The 15,622-nt window shown below is 38.8% G+C and overlaps 1 protein-coding gene across 5 annotated transcripts in view; it reads right to left on the bottom strand.

Moving 5' to 3' along the window:
- Positions 1–3,226: 3,226 nt before the first annotated feature.
- ST7 (suppression of tumorigenicity 7) overlaps positions 3,227–15,622 on the bottom strand; it is a 164,382-nt gene continuing 151,986 nt past the window's right edge. For all 5 annotated transcript variants that reach the window (XM_013947840.2, XM_067315084.1, XM_013947839.2 and 2 more), the window contains 3 exons: positions 10,779–10,871; positions 7,631–7,770; positions 3,227–3,549 (listed from right to left, as the gene is read on the bottom strand). In XM_013947840.2, the coding sequence (XP_013803294.1) occupies positions 3,454–3,549; positions 7,631–7,770; positions 10,779–10,871 (329 nt within the window). In that variant the 3' untranslated portion in view covers positions 3,227–3,453. The remainder of the gene's footprint in view (positions 3,550–7,630; positions 7,771–10,778; positions 10,872–15,622) is intronic.

Raw genomic sequence — 15,622 nt, 5'->3', positions numbered from 1 at the left:
CAGAATGTAAAATCTTCTTTTCCACTTTTAACTAACAGCGTTAGAGAAGCGAAAGTGTATGAATTAAAGGCAGATTTTCCTCCTTTGTTGCCCTAAGTCCCTCTCTGCAAAGCCTGTTTCCTCAACAGGAGGGAAACTGCAGATGCTCCGCGTGAAGCCGAGCAGCACCCAGGCTCAGGCCCCAGCTGGGGCTCCCTCGCATGTGGCGCCTGCTGCTTGCGGGCAGCCATGCCAAGCTGTGTCAAAGCAAACTGACAGCGAATAGAAGCCGCAGTCTCTTCCCAGTTGCTGTTAAAAACAGCCACCAAGGTCTGCAACCCCCTCTGCGCCGTGGCGGCCACACAGCATGTGAAGGGGTGTGTGCGTGTGTGGCTAAAGCTCCCCCTGGATGGTTACTTCCTGTAGGCTTCTTCTGCAATGTAGGAAAACTGATATTTTTCCTTGTTTCTACTGGGGTAAGGACTTTCCTGACATCTGCTCAAAAATCTATTTGGCATTAACACTTATTTAACCCAAATGATGAACAATCAATCAGAGTAAACAACTGCCTTCCTATAGGTGTAGCACTCACCTCTTGCAGGAAGGCTCTTGTCTTGGAGAAGCTGAAATTCCGATAAGGCATGAGACCCTGAAGGTGGCCAGCTCGGCCTACCTGGCACTCCTGGGTTTCTTTCTCTCCTTTCTTGTTTTGTGCAGTTTACAAAATAAAGAGATACTGAGCAACCAAACTATATTAGCTTGTCTTTAAAGAAAAAAAAGGAACTGGGAAAATTCTGAGTTAAGAAGTCCTGCCTCCATACATTTACAAACTAAAGACTCGGATGAGTTACTATCTGAACCAGATTTCCACAGTGCTCCTCTCTGCGTTTAGCTAGAGGCCTCCTATGATTATAATCATGGGCTGCCTTCTCCTTTTGATCTAAGCCATACTTCACAAGAAACATGCCAGAAGCATAAAAGCCTAAGGCAACAAACTCTGCCTAAAGAGAAAGAAAATTCTTTTGTCTGAGTTGCACAGTCTCACAGATGCCTAGAATTATAATTAAAACTACAAAGATTTTTCTAGATAAAATCCATAGCTCAAGAGTGCATGTAAGGGAGATGGATACTAGAAGTAATAGAAATAGAATTGCATATGTATTTTTGTGTTCCTATAGTTCACCGTAGTTCAAGGGAAGGATCTGATTCTTCCAAGGAGTTAAGCTTTTTTTTTTTTTTTTTTTTTTTAAGATTACAGATAATTTCCACACAGATAATAATTCATGTTATTTCATCTTCTAACGGCAGGCCAATATAGTACCCTGTTGTCCAACACAAACTTTTGTGTAGAGCTATATACTGATATGCAAATACATTTTCATATAAGGACTGTTAATCACAGCAGTTTGTTTCCTTGAACTTTTGGCTATATATACATTAAATGTGACAGTTTTTTGAGGTGGCTGGGAATAAGGAACACAAAAGAATGTATGATACCAAGAGGTGAAGGTGCCCAATCCTTCTGATCTTTGCAAACCTTAAGTAATTCTGACAGCACCCTTGTCAGGCAAACAAGTGAGTATAATTATTCCTACTTTTACAGCTTAGAGACATACAGGAACAGTGCTTTAAAGGTGTTCCCTGTAGCTATTATTTTAGCAATTCAGATGCAAAACTGGGAATATAAATATTGGTCCATTTCCCATTTCCACATGCTGTCCACTAGCATTTCTCTACCTGTAATCTTACGCCACATCCTGCAATAAATGTAAGCCATACTTATTTCAAAAATTGCTTTGCAGGAATAATGGCCAGAGATAATAAACCTGCCTGGAAATCCCAGCAGTGACCTCACTAGTCACCTCACTAGTTTTACTATCTAGCCATGGGGCTGTCTGCTTTCCTATGTTCTCCCTCAGGTCTCATCCTAACAACTGATTTCTCTTGGTGTGGGGCTGGCATTTTTCACCTAGCACAGCAGATGTTGCTTTAATGCAGTACCACTATTCATTTTGACAAACACCTTTCTCCTGTCCAGACTAACATATATGTGATCAAGAGGGCAAAAAATAAAGTGATGCAACTCATTTCTTGCTGTAAAGAAACAATCTTTTTACACCAGCTCTGTTAACTGGAGTTTTATCTTTGCTCACTCATATTCTCATTGATAAATAAACTTACCTCCTGGTAATCACAGCTTTTCAAGCTAGACAGCATTTTTAAAATAATGGAAACATCCTGTGACATGTTGCATATTTCAAAGTGCAGCTAGCAAAGTGGCATCTTCGTTCTGCTGTATCATCAACTCTACACTTACTTGTTTGGGAGAAGAGTTGAAAAAAAAATCCTTAGTGAATCTATAATGCTGTAGTTTCAATTCTTGACAGTTAAGAGCACTTGCTTCAACTTCCAGATCAAATTCTCGATCTTAGCGTTGGCTTCATACATTGGCAGAGATGTTTATGGGAAGTTAAGTCATACAGTTTCCATTTACAGTGGCAAGGTTAAAACTGAATGCATTGTCTAAACCTCTCAGAGCACAAGGATAAGATTTCCTGGTGTAAGCCTGCTGATGAAACACCATGCTCTCTATTAATTGTGAATGAACTAATAACAATTTAGTTAACAAGCTTTTGGTCTCAAACAACAAACATTTATAATGCTGATGTTTTATCTGTACAGGAAAAAATACCTACTTTTTCGTACTTGAAAGGTACTAATAATGCAGTAAAAACTGAGCAAGAAATACGTAAAAGCATGAATGCAATCACCACGCATTACAGATAAATTTGTCATCAATTCTCTGCCATTACTTATGCTGTGTTCTGTAAATGGCCAAAGCATAAAGCTTCTGGAGGTACTTGAAATAGTGGAGCGAATAAAATCTTTAAAGTAGGTGGACTAGTTGAAAATTCAAATGAGGATAAAACTGATGCAGGGGATGGGATCAGAAGCCCAGTGTACTATCCAAACTGTCTAGAGAGCCTAAAGCTGCTCTAAGCAAGAGCTTTAAGTGTCCAGAAACCTTGTTTAGACTGTGTGTAGTCGTGAGGGCTTCACTCTAATTGAACTCTTTAATGAAACACAGTGATACTGTTGCTTTAAGTTGTGAAGTTATTAGTGCTGCTTCATTAACTGAACGGAAAGCCAAGCCCTAGTTGTGAAGCAGATACACCACACAGATGTTTAAGAACACAAAATACAATTAGAGCTATGAAGAAGAAGCCAAAAGACAGCAATGCTGCAATACACAAAAGTTTATTTTTATGTTTTTTCTTTTCTGAAGGCAAAATATAATAGAACCTAACATCAATGTATTTTGTACAACAAAACAGTTTTTATATGAGAACAGACAATCCATGAAGAGTTTTTAAGTCTTAGAACTGCTTCCCTTTTTTTTAATCATGCTTTCTTGTGGTCAACAAAAAGTTGGCACAGAAGATGTCATGGCAGTCAGTCAGCGGGTGTGCTCCCTCAGATCCTCGTCAGCTGGTGCCACAAACTAGAAGGCAGGATACTTTCTACTTTTTCCATCACAAAATTTAAAGGAGCAAAGAGGGTGCTGAGAAACTGCAAAGAAATCAGATACACATTCAGATCAAAAGGCAGGAGACAATAAACCTCAAGAGAAAGCTGTCCAACAAGACAAGAAACTCTTGCTGCATTCCTCCGTAAAATCCTCCAGCATGATAAAAATTAACTAATTCATGCATAAAGCCTTTCTGCCAAATTCTGAGCCTTGCATATACACAGATTTCTGGATTTTGTAGTCACGCAAGCAAGAGACCCATTTTTACAAAGATAAATGTAATGGAAACTACACAAAAGCTTTCACATGACTCACATCCTAGATCCAGGTTCATCCCTGAAAGCTCAACCCAAAACCTGCTAAGTTAAAAGACAGCCTTTTTCGTAAGTGCAGTCAGACCATCTGTCAGAGACAAAATGTGTGTCTTCAGATTCAGATTTAAAATGGTTCTGTGTTATTTACAGACCTGCTATATCCACTGACAGATCTGCTATATCCACCGAAGCATCACTACCTGGAATTCATCTTAACCTCCTCCTGCCACTACAGAACAGAATCTGTCACTCTGAAAGAAGTTCCAATATATTAATGTTATGATAGACATGTATTACAGAACCAAGTGAACAGAGATCATTTTATCACAGGAAAAATAACATTGCCAGCTCAGTGCCTAAGCACTTGGTCTACAAAATATATTTAAACTCATGTACAAAGCCTGGCTCCACTGAAGTCCCAGGAGAACCTGCACTGACAGCAAGTGGTTCAGGATGCCACCTTCTGTACAAGCCTCCCTGAGTGACATCTGTCCTGGGGCTATCCACAGCATTCACGTTTGCCTTGTCATTGCTAACTCCTGCTCTGCTATGATACTCTCAGTCACAGGGCCCAAGCAGACAGTGTCGCCAGAGCCAACTGGAACCCCAATAACAACTAGGGCTCAGTTCCTCTTCCCAAAGTCATGGGGAATCCAATTTCTGTCCCCAAATGCTGTGGGACATGGAAGGCCCCTCTCAGCTGACTGCCTTCCAGCACATTTAGTGGAAGGCCTGGTACCAGCTGTGAAGCTGTTGAAACAGTGCACAGTGTGTGGCCCTTGGAAAGCTCTCGGTGCTCACATTCTCAAACATCCCTGGCAGCTGCTGCCTACCATGCTTGCTCAACATACAGTAGCACCCAGGAGGGCTTAATCTGCATGATTTGGCTTTTTTATGCTTTTTGCCTTTCCCTTTGACTTTGACAGTTTCTTACATAGAACAAAAGGAACAGCACCAGCAGTAGAGAAGAAAACGAGGTGGCAGAGCTGCTAATGGCAGAGCTGCAAAAAGTCTGCTATTATTTTGTATTTTAAAAGAAAGCTATCATCAGCTTGGTTATTTCAAAGCTGAAAGGAAGCATATTTCTGGGAGCACCTTCTGAATAATGCTGTTTGATTAAAACAGATACTGAAAATATATCTTTTTAAACTTTTCCACTGCATGGCTGGTATATGCATGGAGGAACTGACTGTTTATTGCTCAGTCCCTCTGATCTGATCCATATGTTCTTTACCTCAGGCTCTGTAGACATCCAAGCAGACGAAAGATCTCCCTGTGCAAACCTGCTTGTTGAACTAAGTCTCATCCATCATACAGAAAATATTGAAACAGACCGTGTCAGTGATCTCAGGCACAGAGAGATATCAAATAAACCAGAGAAAAATCTGTCTTAAGTTTCACTCATTTTAATAATTTTTGGTGTGATTTAACTAGGAACTACACTTTCAGACACATGTGACTGTTGACTTGATGAATTAAATACTTGACTCCTTTGTTAATGTCTCTCATTTTTGTTTAAGATATATTCTTACTACTACTATGTTATGAAAGAGCCTGCACTTTTAAATAAAATTTAGCAATCTACAGGATATTGTTATATTTCTGCATGACAAAATGAAAGAAATTCTAACATATTTACACTGTGCCGGCAATTTTATCTAAACCACTGCAATCAGAAATTTGTCCTGTTTGTGTTCGTACCCTGAGTGATCTCCAAAAGCCTTTCATTAGAAAGCCTAGCAAAAATTATAAGTGCAAGCTAGGAACATGCGCTCCCCTAACCAAGTGAAAACACTAAGATCTGTTGTCATTTTGATGTTAGTTATACTCAGACTGACAAATCAAATAGAAGAACTGGATTATTCCAATTTCTGTGTGGGAAAAGTCAACTTTACTTCCAGGTACAATGTTACATAATTGGCTAGATGCAGTCAAGAATATCTGCACTTCCCACTGAACTGGTGGACAGCGTTCAGAATAGGTTCTGGCTCTGAAAGTCCGCTGCTCTGATGAGGTTTGGCAAATTCCAGTGAATCTATGCTGAACCTCCCAGAAAAGTAAAGTAGCTTTAAAATAACTTTGATCTCAGCAGTGAGTGGTGTAACACAGGCAGCCCTGGGGGACTGTCACAGTGGCACAACCTGCCTTTGGCAACCTCACACATGGAGCAGTCCTCAGCATTCAAGGGCTTTTTCTGCCTTGAAGAGTCTTTTGCTGGGAGGATTCAGCATGTCTGTGGTTCTAGGCCACCCATCTAGCTGAAGCACGGGTCTCACCAGCATGGGCTCACCTTGTACTGCAATTCCATAAAGAAGGTGTAATGGGAGACCTGCAGGAATCACAGACTTCAAGGGCTGACATTTGTTAATTCCTCCTTTTGGAGACCTTGTGAGCAGACATGCTGCCAGTTTTCTCTGATGCTGCTAGTTCACTGCCTGTAGAAGGAGCTCTAAGAACAAAACCTCATTGTCCTGCCAGCTTCAAATATATTCTTTGTTCTGCAGCAAGGCAGGCACAGGGACAGGACTGAGAGTCAATTAATTATGCCAACATCAGGGAACTGCAGGTTGCACTAGAAGAGCCCCAAAACTAGGGTCATGCACTTCAAAGACTTAAGGAAAAAACAAACAGAAACCCCTCTACAAAGAATTTAAATAACATATCCCTTAGTCATACTGTCTACCAAATGCCTAAATATACACTTTAGAAAAAAGAGACAGTAATAACATTTCAGATAAGTTTTAACACTTTGCTATGACAGAAGTGGTATCTTTTGCTAAGGCTGATCTTATTTTCTGTCTTCTAGAGCTGATGAAACAAAATTGTTGACACAAGAACTATTGCTGTATCAGACTTTTAACTCTGACCAGGCTGGGTGTTAGAAGACTTGGTTTACTTCAAAGGGAGTCCCTCAGCAAAGTAAAGGAGTTTGAGAAAGTACTTACATTTTGGATTTTGCCAAAGCCTTTCAGCCTTGCCTCTTCCACTCCTCCCCCTCCCCCCCAATGAAAAGCACTAAAGAAACTGAAATTAAAGCTGGAAGGCTTTTTTAGAAACACAAGACCTGTCTCAGATACAAATATATTCAAGGAAAAAATATTACTACAGAGGATATTCAGCATTTCTTGGATGAGGAAACCATTTTTTGATCATCCTGGGACTTTTCTAGGAAGTGAATTTTTCATATCCTAGAACACTGGAGCAGTGATGTGCTTGGTTTTGCAAAGAAAAAATCAGGTTTTAGCACAAGTGATGGCCCTTCCCCCTCCATCCTCCACTATTTATTAATCTTTGCTGGATTAGAAAAGCAGAATTAGCAGAGACAATAAACGTTATGAGGGAAATATTGAGACTTTATCTTTCACAGCAGTTTGGGGAAAGAACACAGAGATGTGCCCTCATTAACAGTGCACTCTGTTTCTGCTCATACCAAGAGTTTCTATTGCACTGGAAAACATGGCATAGTCATTATAGCTCTACACTGAACAGAGGGGTTCTGCAAACCATTATTAGCTTATTTCATTGGATTACCTATGAAAAAAAAATTCCTTTCCCCCTCACCACATCTTTCTTGACAAAACCATGAGAGATCTAGCCCAACAAAAGAGCCATATAAACCAGAGAAGATAGACAGTAGTGTTTTACTGCTTAGCTCTGTTAATGGTTCTTCAATGTCCCCTTGCTCAGTTAGGTCTCTTGCTGTTTTATACTTCTGAATGTGCAAAAGTTTAATACTGAGCAATATTTAGCTCAGCTCTGCTATATTTGTGTCTTTATTTACCAAAGAAGAGCAGCAGAGAATACTCACAGCTTTTGCGAAGACCCCCATAAGCTCTGGGAACTGATGTGTCAGGAGGGCTAGCATGGCTGTGAAAGAACATAATCCAGCAGTGAAGAGGATGAAGAAGGGAAGCTCTTTCTTGGGGTAAACTGAAACTTCATGAAATGCTGTGGAAAAAGAGGGGGAGGGGAGTGCATTGTATGTGAAAAAGAACATTCCTACATGGCTGAAAATGTTTTTGAAGAAAGAAACAAAGAAACGAATAGAAGATCTGAATCACCTAAGGCTAGTGCTACTGTTGTGTCAGTTACCTCACTGCCAGGTTATTCTGATCCAAACATCACACTTCTGTCTTCCTCTGGTCCAACCTACACGCTACTTTTGCCTTCCTTGTGTCAGCACTAGTTATAATGCAGCTGTGCAACAACTAACCCCAGAAAACCAACCTATAAATAAAATGTCCAGTTTTTACACAGGTTAGTGACTAGCCACATGGCTGCATGTTTGCTAATGCTGACATACAGAGGTGGCAGAGACATGCGGCTGGGAGCAGCAGTGAGACCAGCCTTTCAGTGGAAGCACAGTTGCAGATCGGTTTAACCAGGTTGTAAAACTATACTGTCTGTAACAGTAAATTCTAGGAATAAATTCTGCAGAACTGAGAAAACTTATCCTAAAAGCATGACATATAAACTTGTGATTTAGATTCCAGAATTTCAGAATTTCCTGCATATTTATAACAATATAACAATCTTTTAATAATTAAAGTTTTAAAACCTGAAATTGAAATTAATAAAGAATTTTTAAAGTGTTTGTTAGTATAAACCAAAAGGGGTATGGAAAGATCCTTTACTCTGGTGCTTTGGAGGAAGCAGCACCGAGAAGGCTAAAAGGGTTAAAAGAGGATGATGAGGATTTCACTGGAAGAAAATATCCTTTACACTTTCATGGTGACTCAGATTCAAGGTGAAAATTTTTTTGGGTTGGTAAAAGTTCTGGGCAAAACTTATCTGTTTTATTCAGTCAGTCCATAGTTTGAAGCTACAGTCAAGATAATGCAGACTTTGAAACATTTTTCCGATTCAGGACCAATCTCGATGCTAAATTTAAGCTTCCCATATACTCAAATCCTGTGGCAATCTATATACACAAAACACTATTCTTCCATTTTGCTTGTTTTCTCTGCTTCAGTGAACAGGTCTCATCTGATCACACCCACAGGTAACACAAGCACAGAGTAATCCAGCAGGACACCTGGCATGACTGCATTCATCCTGAGAACAGTGGTTTCCAACATAAACAGCAAGAATTTATAAGGGTTTAAATCAAAATATTAAGAACAAAAAAGAAATATAGTTTTGGTTCTGAAAATTCGTTCAGTTTAAAGAATGTTAAAAAGAAAAACAAATAATTTGCAACTTCTGTTTGATTTAAATTCAGAGCTTGGGAAATACTAAGATTTCTGGCTTGCAGTTTGCACTTGCATTTGACAAACACTCAAACCTATTGTTCTGGTTTATTATCCAGTCATAGCAAAAGTTATGTGATTGATATTTTTAATTAGGGTAGCCTAGGAGATCTCAGCGTTCTGACATCATTCCAGCTGACTCTCCTTTAGAACACATGCTATTAAAGGGTGTGGACAGGTATGCAAAAACCCTTTATGCGACCTGTGTCTGTCACAGTATGTTAAACCCTTCCCTTCTCAAACCCAAGAGATTTTGCAGTGAAAGGCATTTCCCATAACAGCCAGAGCAAACCATGACTATCTGCATATGCTGTTAAAGAGTCCCTTGCTTCTAACATTTGACAAGAACAATTAGTTTTGCATCTAGAAAGCAGAAGGTTGAACTATTCTGCATGACTTTGTCATGCCTAAATCTCCTGACACTCCGTCCTCCCCAGCTCAGTATCCCTCTGAGTAAAGCAGACAGAGCACTCTAAGAGGTGTTGTTATAATTAGAGTGATTATAATGGGGTGGGGAGATACTGTCAGTTGCCAAGGATTTCTGTGTAATATCAGGGAGAATGTACTGTGAAAGAGAGCCTCACAATGAGTGGATTTTTGCTGTATTATTCTCACCTAATGTTTACCCACGTAGGCTTATTAAAATTAGCAACACATTTTTTAGCCCAGCCTCAAGAAGTTATGAATGAAAGACTATGAGGACTGCAAATACCAGCAAACACAGCATTCACAGCAGAAGCAGGCTGAGTTTTACTTTTTCCAGATTCCAGATAAAGATTTCTCTTTGTTGCCTTTTCAGAATGGAGGGGGTGAGAGGGGAACCCCCTTGATCGCCCCATGTTTGTCTTCTCTAACCTGACCCTGCAAACCCCTCCGCACGTGTGTGTGCTCCACACGTGCTCACAATAAGTCCCACTGACTTCAGTGAGAAACCCTGTGGGAAGGAAGTTTAAGTGTTTGCAAGACTGGCTTCTTCGGCTCTTCCTCTGTGTTCTTGTGCTTCGCTGCATGCACTGCAAGTAGTCTCATTAGCTTAGACTGTAAGACTTCCTGAGGGCTGGATCTGTCTCTATATCTGTATCTCGTGGAATGCTTGGGAACACTGTTGGCACTTTGCTAATACATACTACAAACATGTATGATAAGTGACTGAGGTAATTTCACATCAATCTCTTCATAATAGCACACACATCATTACATGAAGAAAAGCCTCCCTTGCTACTTAGGAATGCTTTTCAGAAAATGTCAGAATAACTTGGCACAAAAGCTGTGTTAATGACCCAGTGGTCTCATGCAGGTTTGATCTTGCCTTGAAATTTAAATAGCTAGTTTGTCTATGTAAGACTGACAAGGCTGGGCAACTGTGCTTTTGGTTTGATGGGATGTTATCCTAGATAAAGGATCAGACATAGTTTCCACTGTCTTGGCAGGAGAGAAGCAGCAAAATCTAACAGATTTATATTCCCTCAGTAATCTCTCTCCCTATCGTCACGCTGTTGACAGCAATAAAGATAGCTAATCGTTATGAACTATGGTTAGAACTGCCTTTTAAACAATCAAGTGAGCTCCAGAGACTCACTGTCAAGTGATTATTCTAATCCAGTGTACCCAATTTAACAGACATCAATGAAGAACAGCATTGCAAGCCTAAGGTAAACAATTCTTTTATGTCAACATTAAGAAAGAAGAGAAAAGAATGGAACGTACATGGTAGTAGCTCTCTATCTGCAGTTTCTGTACAAATAGGGTAAGGGTAGAAAAGGTGTCCTTTTTCCAGTGGATAGGGGATCATTCTGAAAGCTGAAAAGAAAAACAACACAGTACACAAATTACTGTGAGAGTGGCAGTTACTGGACATACTTAACTGTATTTACAATTTTGAAAAACAAATATAGGCAAAGCACTAATATCAGAATATTTAGTTGCAAACAGTTAGGGTATAAAATACTTAATTAAATGCCAAAATCCAAATCTACACTTAGCTTTTAATCTAGCAAGTACTTATGTTTACTTTTATTCTTGGGAGTAGGCTCACAAGTGTCAAGTGAGACCACTTTACATGCACATACATAGATGTTTGCACGGTCAGAGCTCAGTCTACTTACATTCCATAGTCAAGTTTACACATTTTGGCTTAGACTTTTAGGCTCCAGAATTTTTAATTTTCAGGGGAAAAAAAGCTGTATCTGATGTAACAGGTGTAGCCTACAAAAATGACCAGCCCAGCTTGTGAATTTGGGCCAATACTTGCAAACTCTGCATCAAGCATAATGGAAATTTTACATGGAAAAAAGCACTAAGCCCCAGTGAATTACCCATTACACTCCAGCACACCAGGTAACACTGTGTGAGTCAGCACAGAGAACCAGTTTTCCAACACAGTCATGTTTTCATTTTATATTTGGCAATCAAAGATTAATAATGAATTATTAAAACCAGGTTCCTGTAATGCATTCTTTGAAAATGTAGCAGATCAAGTCAGGTTTCTGATATAAATCTTCAGGTCATGGATTAAACAATACTTAATCTTATGCATTTTTTTCAAATATATGTAATATTTAAATTGAAAATAATAACAGAGAGGGAGGGAAATGGATTACTAAATCTGGACTCTGATGATATCATAGGTCATCTGAGTTATGCTTGTGTGGTTTATGGAAAGATCAGAATACCTGACTGAATTATAGCTTTGCAATCAATGCATCCTTTTCCGTTATCCTATATATTACTCTCACTGTTAAAATGTCATCAACATGTTATTCTCACTATTTCTATGAACATCAGTCACTGAAGCAATATTTTCCTTAACAGATGTCCTAGAAGCACTGTATATTTTAAATATTAGGTACAGACCACCCCCACATGACAATACTTATCTCTTTCTCACAAGGCAATTGAGGAATTGTTTTAAAACACACAATTCTAACTACTACAATATTCTCTGTTATACACACTGCATGTGAAATAATGTCAGCTGTACTTTTATCTTGTGCAATTATATGAGTATTTATTTTCAATTTCTATTTTTAAAGCAATAATAAGGAAGGCAGAAATCCTCAAAGTATAATGAAAATATGCCAGTGTAACTTCAGCTAACACATGGTATTTATTCTCATATTTGATTATTATTTAAAAATAAAAACATCATGTATTTATTTTAGTATCTGGAATGTAGCCAATCTACACTACAGGTGTATCATTCTAAGGTAAATTGTCTTTTCAAAGTGTATATAAATCACTATAACCTCTGCATAAGGGAAGGACCTGTTTTCTTGGAGTCTGTTGAGGTAAATGTTATCAATTTTTCTCAGGTAGCAGTAATTTCTTAAATTGAGATAGAAATAAAAAATATTCTGTGCCTCAGGTCTTCAGAAATGAAAGACTGATGGTTCTAAGTGTTTATGTGAAGTAAAACTACCAGCACTAGTTTCCCATAATGATTTTTATACAAGAAAGTGTAATATATTATTGAAACCATCCAAGATCCTCTCCAAAAGAACCTAGAAACCTCCTTATGCAATCCAGCCCCCAGGAAACATTCTAGTGTGATTTTCTTTAATGGCATAACAACATCAGAAAACAATGAACTGGAACCTAAACCACAATAGCACTACGTATGAGAAACGTATTTTGATGGATGTTATTTTCTCAAGGTTGTCTTAACATACAATTTTAAAGCATGTCTTTCCCTAGACAGCACAATATACTATGCTTTCTACTTGCAAGATGCTTTACAAATATTTGATTAATTATATTCTGCATATGTTTATGCTGGTAGCACTATCATGAGATAGCATGATGGTTCTGTCAGTTAGGCTAAATGTTATCCCTCTGCGTCTTTATTCACAGGTATGAGAATAAAGTAGCATGACCCACAATGAAGGTATCAGACAAGTGAGGCCACAGAGAGGTTAAAAAATGCCTTCCTACTGGGACCGGATCATTTGCTGAAGGGACCAAGGAATTCAAACATCTGTACTGCCACAATCTCTGAAGTGCACTTTCAGAAATCTTGCTCCTCCCCCTTTCTTCTGGAGATTAGAGTCAGTCTGCAGTGAACATCTCATACTGCTGTCATCATGAAGTTGAGGAGATAGAGTCTGTGTCTTCCATTGGTTTTCTGACATGCTGGGTGTTTCATTCTAGTGCTATTTTCTTACCTCAGAGTCAATTCAAAGGTTTTAGTCAAGTGCGCAGAAAAACTGATTTCACAAAACATGGGCAACTACTGTGAAGATGTCTCCATCCAAACTAGTTTTCTAAAGCAGGTCAGAGGAACCAGTACCTATTGCTCTCTACTGACTAAAAGGGAGTCTACTGAAATAAAACGCAAACTGCACACTAAGCAAAATGGCTACTGTTGTAAGGATCTGTTTATAGTCACTCTTGGAAAAAACAGGTTTCTCTACTAGAAGATGACAGGTCACAGTCACGCTTCTCCTGCTCACTTCCTGATCTGCAATCTCTCTCTGGAGCACAGATGATCAGCATGACATTTATTAGCAGCCTCGGAGATTGAGTGAAACCCAGATTTGCAGTGATCATCCAGGGTGACCCTAAATCTGTAGATCAGACACTGCTCAGGGAGTCAAGAAAACAAAATTCTTGTTCTGACACTAACCAGTGAAATTTCAGGGAAGTTGTTTTATCTCCATGAATCTCAATTACATATTCTCTGATACAGGTATAGGAGTATTTCTTAGGGCTATTAGGCCTAATAAAATGCATATACTTATTAAGAGATTGACAGTTATTACAGTAATGCTAAGGTCAGTACATGGCAGAAAAGCGTCAGAGCTTTCAGCCCCACGTTTGTTCCCTAAGGGGCAGTCATGCCATTGCCAGTGACACTATCTGCCAGCCCTCAAGGACCCTCCACTTCCTGCAGTTTAATAACGCTACCCGGGCTTTAAAACTTTTGCAGTATTAAACCCCTCCTCTTCACAGTGCCCCCAAAGGCCAAATACAAAGACAGTAATTTAAGCCTTGTATGATCTTCATGTGCAACAAACTGAGTGTTTGTAACAAAAGTGTGTGTGGAGGGATGTTCAGTGCTCATTATTTCAAAATCACTAACACAAGTTTTTCTTTCAGACTTGGCTTAATATTTAAACAGACAGTCAAACCTCTTCTGTCTCACACTGAATCACAGTGGTATAAATATTCTAAAAAAAATAGAAAGGGACAATAACGGTGCTGCTTTTACAAAAGAAGGTCAATAGATTGTGCTGAATTGAAACATAATCATCTTTGACACAAGACCAAATATGGAGAATTTACAGCAAAATAATTCATGTAGCAGTGTTATCAGCCATAGAAGAAAGGGCTCTGGTGATGTATATCAGTTCACGTCCATGTAGGTACTCCTGTGACTGACCCTTACAGTATTATCTGATCTTGTTTTACATAAAGCAATTCAGGTAGCAGAGTTCACCATTCAACCCTGTGCTGGTGAAAGGTACCGTAACAGTTTCATCTTCATGCAAACAATGGGAAACATATGATACAATTTTAGAAATTGAGGCAGTGATGAACAAGCACCTCAGACTCTTTCGGACTTGGTTATGCTTGAAACTACAAACTTTCTGTACAAAGCATCTGGAACAAACCTTATAGAGCAACATTTCACATTGTGTCACTTGGGCTCTTGAGTTGTACCATGAATAGAACTGTGCTTTGACTAATCGAAACGAGAGGGCAGGAAACAACCAACATTCCAGTTTGATGATGATCATTATTTTTATAACCTCACTTTTCTCAATTGTTGAATACAATTTGTGAAAAACACTCTAAGTGTTTCAGAGTTAAAAAATACCACAAGGACATTTCTGCATAAATTCTGTTAGAGGCTGCCTTAATAAGCAGTGACCTTATTCTCCTCAGAAGCATTCAAGATGTACCCCCAAGTGATTTACTTACTGAAATACAGTACTTAATTCTGCCCAATTCCCACAAGGTTAGAATTGAATAGTATACATATGTAGGCATTAACTTCCCACATACAAACTGCTAAAGGGAGACTTATGGGTATTTCAAGCACACTAACAGTATACTAAATGACAAGTACATAAATACCTAGAAAGAAAATGAGAGCAACTGACCACATACTGCTGGTAAAAACTGGATTTAGTTAAATTTAATTCCTCTGCCATGTTTCCACTGAGTTTAACTTACAGTTGGACAGAAATGTTAAGGAAACTTTTTGCAAGTAAAGGACATAAGAGCAATATTAGTAGTTTACTACATCCATAAAGAATATTACCCACACTAAGATATGGACTGAAAGTTATGATTACTGGGCTAAATCCTAGTGAAACTATTAAAACGCATAGGTGTCTTCATATGTGAGGAAAATCTGAACAAAATTCTTGAGGCTTGGTGCACTGTTCATCTCTCTCTGAGATTACTGTGCAAAACAAATTATGGATTTTTCTTTAGAGGTTATGTAACAATCGTAATTTACACCTTCACAGGTTTATATACAAATATGAACTAATAAAGTACATATTCAGATGGCTGTGAAGGTAACAAAGAGAGGAATCAGTTAATGT

This window comes from Apteryx mantelli, chromosome 1 (genome assembly GCF_036417845.1).
Source record: "Apteryx mantelli isolate bAptMan1 chromosome 1, bAptMan1.hap1, whole genome shotgun sequence".
In the NCBI taxonomy this organism is placed as follows: Eukaryota; Metazoa; Chordata; class Aves; order Apterygiformes; family Apterygidae; genus Apteryx; species Apteryx mantelli.
Note: the sequence above shows the minus strand (reverse complement) of the source record. Positions and strands in the feature narration are given on the sequence as shown.